Source organism: Rhea americana, unplaced genomic scaffold, assembly GCF_003343005.1.
Source record: "Rhea americana isolate MKP2758 unplaced genomic scaffold, rheAme1 scaffold_120, whole genome shotgun sequence".
NCBI lineage: Eukaryota > Metazoa > Chordata > Aves > Rheiformes > Rheidae > Rhea > Rhea americana.
In genome coordinates, this window is record NW_028185262.1 from 285,027 (window position 1) to 290,346 (window position 5,320).

At 40.1% G+C, this 5,320-nt stretch overlaps 2 protein-coding genes across 5 annotated transcripts in view; one reads left to right on the plus strand and one right to left on the minus strand.

Moving 5' to 3' along the window:
- Nucleotides 1–1,015: 1,015 nt before the first annotated feature.
- CCDC51 (coiled-coil domain containing 51) overlaps nucleotides 1,016–5,320 on the minus strand; it is a 10,765-nt gene continuing 6,460 nt past the window's right edge. The window contains exons 1-5 of one of the 4 annotated variants that reach the window (XM_085323985.1): nucleotides 5,057–5,302; nucleotides 4,252–4,366; nucleotides 3,784–4,125; nucleotides 3,331–3,495; nucleotides 1,016–2,120 (exon numbers count right to left, since the gene is read on the minus strand). In XM_085323985.1, coding sequence (XP_085180111.1) covers nucleotides 1,344–2,120; nucleotides 3,331–3,495; nucleotides 3,784–4,101 — 1,260 coding nt within the window. In that variant the 5' untranslated portion in view covers nucleotides 4,102–4,125; nucleotides 4,252–4,366; nucleotides 5,057–5,302 and the 3' untranslated portion in view covers nucleotides 1,016–1,343. Of the gene's footprint in view, nucleotides 2,121–3,330; nucleotides 3,496–3,783; nucleotides 4,126–4,251; nucleotides 4,499–5,056; nucleotides 5,304–5,320 lie in introns of those variants that run through there. The other 3 variants (XM_085323975.1, XM_085324003.1, XM_085323994.1) reach the window with 3 other exon arrangements.
- Nucleotides 5,171–5,320, plus strand: part of TMA7 (translation machinery associated 7 homolog) — a 6,323-nt gene continuing 6,173 nt past the window's right edge. Inside the window, exon 1 of the mRNA XM_085324705.1 lies at nucleotides 5,171–5,177. Coding sequence (XP_085180831.1) covers nucleotides 5,171–5,177 — 7 coding nt within the window. The remainder of the gene's footprint in view (nucleotides 5,178–5,320) is intronic.

Sequence of the window (5,320 nt, forward strand, 5' to 3'; positions counted from 1 at the left end):
TCTGGATTGTTTGTCTGCTACCATCATAACAGCAAAATGTATCTTATCACTGCAATACAAATAACTTTGTTTTGGGCTATGCACAGCTACTGATGCTTAGCTGATCAGACAGTGTTTTTCTTTAATCAACCATTCATCCCCTCCAGAAAAAAGCAGGCAGCTGAATCTTTATTTTTTTCTAAATATTATTTTGGAGTAGTTTGCATAACACTAGTGGCACTAATACACCAGCTTAAGAGCACCTGCTGTGAATAAATGTTTCAGTTTCCAGACAGGACAGTAACCGAAAAATGAGTAAGAACTGGAGAATGTTCCAAGAGATACTGGAAGAGATCAGAAAGTGACTGCTCCCTAGAGGATTACCGAAAGCTCAAACTAGCTAGTGAGTGATGGGTCAATGAGGCTGTAGGGAAAGCACAGAATCAGCCTGCATCTGCAGAAGGAACATCATCTTGCACATCTCTTCCCCCTCCTTCCATGCCTGTAAGCCTTAAGGACATAGAGCTATCAATGGCTAAAACTCTAGAAATGCTTTTGGACACATTTTGGACATGATAATCAGTCTTTGGAGAAAGCTACCGCATGTATTTTAAAAGCATCATCTGCCTGTACAGACACGTCTCACGGTAACTTCAATTTTTCCTTGTACATTTGATCCCGGATGTTTATCATATCCTATCATTGCCCTATATAGAAAAGAAAAGAAAAGAAAAGAAAAGAAAAGAAAAGAAAAGAAAAGAAAAGAAAAGAAAAGAAAAGAAAAGAAAAGAAAAGAAAAGAAAAGAAANAAAAGAAAAGAAAAGAAAAGAAAAGAAAAGAAAAGAAAAGAAAAGAAAAGAAAAGAAAAGAAAAGAAAAGAAAAGAAAAGAAAAGAAAAGAAAAGGTATCTTCAGGGCAAATATTTCAATCTGTTTGGTAAAGCAACTCCTAGAACCTAGTGTATGGACAAATGGAACAATTAAGAAGAAATATGGAACAAAATTATAAAGGAGTATACATAAAGCAATTAGCCCGATGACAGATGAAAATAATCATTTAAACAGAAAATCATGAATACAGTTCTGCAGTGAAAGTTACTGGTTTGCAAGATACACAATACCAGATAGTAAAAAGTAGAAGACTTGCAACAGCGGAATCTCCTTTGCTTGAGGAGTTAAAAACCGCCCAGCGATGATGATTAACACACCGCCTGCATCAGTAGACAAAGTCTTTACAAGTTTTCCAACTATACAGATGAAAGCATAACGAGAAAATGCTAATGCACATTCATTTGGACTCGTACTCTAACTACTAAGAGCACAAGTTTACTTTTATTAACCTAGTAAGTTCAGTAATTAATTAGATCAGTTTCCTTTAAATATAATATAAAGTACTGGCAGAGTAAAAGCAAACATTGTGCATGTCAGTGCAGTGCTGTAAACAGAATTTCTCTTGATTTGTGTTTCCAGTCTCCGTTCCGTATCATACAATTCTAAAATCACGTCTTTCATTGCAGACACCTGGCCCTTACCCTCCCCTGAAGACCTTGGCACCACTCTTTCCATAGGTCTAGAATGAACTGCAAGTTTAACACTCCGCATTTCAGAAATCATTTGTGCTATACTTTCTTGCAGACTGCTAAACTGCTGCTGTAAATTCCCCAGACATGAACTGACTTGTTTAGTGTAGCTTAGCTGTTCTTTTAAAGGAATTAAAAGAGAATCTATTTTAAATGAGTTATTCCTGTCTTCTCTAGCTAACAAATCACCTTCTTTTATTTCCTGTGATGTCCTTGTTTGCAGCATGTTTTTCAGGTCTGCTATGATGTCACTGAGATCCTTCTGCTGTAAGTAATGGCTGGAGGCCTGTTCTTTGATGGCTTCTTGCAGACTAATCGGGCCCTTCTGTGCTTCAAGCACCAACACTTTTAATTCTTGTAGCCTTACTCGATTAACATAGGTGGAACCAAGAACACCTATAATAGCTCCCAGTACAGAACCAATAATGGACCAGTTCTTTGTTTTTTCAGCTCTCGTTCGCTCTTTCTCATGACTTTCCCTTACGGCTGCAGAGAAGAGAGAAAATTTTTCTCGCTCAGATTCTTCTGCATTTAAATAGGCAGCTCGGTATCTCTTCTCTTCCTGCAAGAAAGTTGAAGTGAGTTGAAGGAGAGGATGTAATGTAAAGCTATAAATCCTGTATTTAAAAAAGAAACAGTGCAGATGAAAGATTGGAAGTGAAGCACATTTATTACTTTTGTTTTGGAAACTTTTATTGCGGGATTTTCTTTACTATACTACTGAAGTCAGTGAGACACTATTTTCAGTCAAAACAGAAATGGAGAAGGTCATCAAGAATTACAACTGGAGATTCTCTACACAGGAACCTGCCGCCCACTGATGACAGAAAAGTGGTGCAAGCGGACAAGGTCTTTCTCTCCGTCCCGATGCTTTCTATCCCCATAACGCCCCTGTCACACTTCCGCCTTTCAGTTCGGTTCAGTTTCACCTTTGCCTATAATCATGGAGAGCTCTGCTCTTCTTGGAGTCTCATCCACCTGATCCATTACCTAGACAGCCACCTGGGATTCTTTTCTGATGCTTTGCACATCGATCCAGGAGCTCGATTTAGCTCAGGCCTGTGCACTGACTCCCTGCCTGAGCTTTCTCAAAGGTGCACCTGCTTGCAGACCTGTTCCCTCCTGCTCCCAAAGTGTCGTTTGGATTTCCTGGACTGAACTTGGCCTTGACTTGCTTGCTTTTGTCTGGTGATTGCTGGACTGTCACTGCTCCTGTTGCCAACTCTGCTCTGCTCTCGCAGTGCCAGAGCTGTGGGACTGCACCCTGTCAGTGAGGGCACTGTCCCTGCCTGCGCTGTGGTCAACCTCAGCTCCCTGCTCACCCTCCCTCAAGGAGCAGCCTTGCTCCTGCTGCTTCCTGACAACAGGGCTTCAGTAAATTGCCTGAGCATTGCAGACAGAGAAGGCAGCTAAGAGTTTTTTCATGGATTAACAAGCAGAAATGAACTTTTCTCATCACCTGGAGGATAATTTATTGAATCCTAGCTTTTTAATTGAATACTTATGTAGTTGTCTATACTCAATTAATTTTCTAGGTTCATTATCTTCAACTTTCTTCTCCAAATTTACTACCATATTTTAACATTAACATACGATTTGCAGTCTAGACTTAATCATCTGTAATAATTACTTCAATCAAAACAAGATCATTAGAAATTAACTCAGATCACAGTATTTCAAAATTGAATTTCATCTGCAAAAGCAGTCACTAGTGAGGAAGTATAACACAAATTTTCATCATATTTTCCAATGCTCAAGTAGCAACAAATTACCTGCAGCAATCTGTGTTCCAGAGTAGCCAGTTCTAAATATTGGGTGTCATCCCGAGAGACCCTGTCTAAGCGGTCCCGAATTTCCTTCAGTTTAATTTGTTGGGCTTCTACATTTTCACGAGCCTCTCGTACTATCCCTCGAGCTATCATAAAGACATTTTCAGCCTGAGAAGAGAGATTATTTATTTTAGAGTCTTACTACCATACAGATCTAAAACACTGATTATGTGAATTTGGAGGGAAAAAAAAACACACTACATTAAAATCTAGGGAATAAAATACATTTACCAATATGCACAGACTGGAACACATTTACGGTGTCTGTACAGCCAGTTAAAGTAGTAAAAGATACATGACTCTCTTTGGAAGCTCTTTTTTAACCTCACAGCCAGCAATTCTATTTCACATAGCTTAATTCATCATTTTAAATTTCCAGATTTTCTCTGTATTTACCTGTGTCACTTTTCCCTGAGCCTCTCGAACTTCATTAAGACCAACAAACTCTTCATATTTGTCCCACCAACTCTTGCACATTGTGGATATTTTTTGAAGGGAGTTTCTTCCCATAGTGGTCCCAGCTTCTGTCAGTCGACTAAGAAGACCCATGGCCATTTCTGTGGCAGACTTGGCTTCAGGCCTCTTAGGTGCTGATGAACAGTAAGTCCGTATTATGCATAAATTCATTCTTTGACTCCGCTTTATCAGAGAATGGTGATACTGCAGGCCACTTGACACTGAGGATACGCTTGATTTATATTTCATTGGCCCCATGGCTTGAATTTAATTACTAAAGTGCTACAAAGATGAAGGAAAAAAAAAAAAACTTTTAAGTGGATACCACTTAGAACTAAATATGCATGCTAAAATTAAAGTAAAATTCAAGAATGGCTAAATCATCATTAGTTCGACGCCATTACTTACCTAGGAGACTTTTCAGGATTTTCACTAAAAGGTAGTTCTGCCCCAGGTTCCTGCTTTTCTCTTGTTAGTAAGTACTTCCACTATGCATTTTGATTACTATTTCACTCACTGCATCCTGAATAGTGTTTACACACAGAACCAGTATCAGCTTCAGAGTAACGTAATGCTTAAGCCCCAAAAGTGCTTCCCATGTGAATTTTTACTATGTGCTTTCATACTTCAGACAACACTTCTGATGCTAACGATTCTGAAAAAAAGAGGAACAGAGAGGGGAAAGAAGCAGCTAAGGAGAAAAGAGACAGGGCTCAGTCATTGCCTGTACGTCACACTCAACAGATACCGGAAGTGTTGCAGGACACAAATGACAAAGTGGAAACACAAAAAAGTGCTAAACTGAACACACTGGGTTTTCTCACAAGACTACCTAGAAAACTCAACTACACATAAGAGTCACAAGATCATTAAATATCAGGCAGTGAACGTAGACATAGAGCTGCATTTTAAAATGAGCTTAGAATTTTCCCTGCAAAAACAGGCTACTTCTTACAGTTTAATTTTAGCGTGCATTTCTAAATAAGATTTAAATTTTCCACTTACTGTGTTCCTCTAAACATTTTAAATAGGAAAACTTTGAAATAAGATTTTAGCTGAAGTTTGTGTATGACTGCATTAGGTTTTGACTAATATAAGATCACGAAAAAGCTTGGTACTTGGTGCACAGATCTGCTACCTTAATCCAGGTTTTTATGTTAATTTGGACTGTTTGGTTATTAAATGGCACTCAAATGCGTGCAAAGATTGCCACCTCAGCTAGGAAGGGTTCCTCCTGCTGGACGGCACGTTTGACCAGCTTCTATCTGGCTGCTGATTCTGCCAGAGGTTTTTCCCGGTTACAGACTGCAAACGCGTAACGGTAACGATGAGCGGTAACCGCCGTGCTGCGCAAATCCGCCCCGCTGCCTCACGGCAACGAAAACCAGCTCTCCTTTCTCCCAGCGTCACCCACGCACTGCCGCCGCCCGGGCCGGGCCGCGCCGCCCGGGCCGGGCCGGGCCGGGCCGGGCCGGGC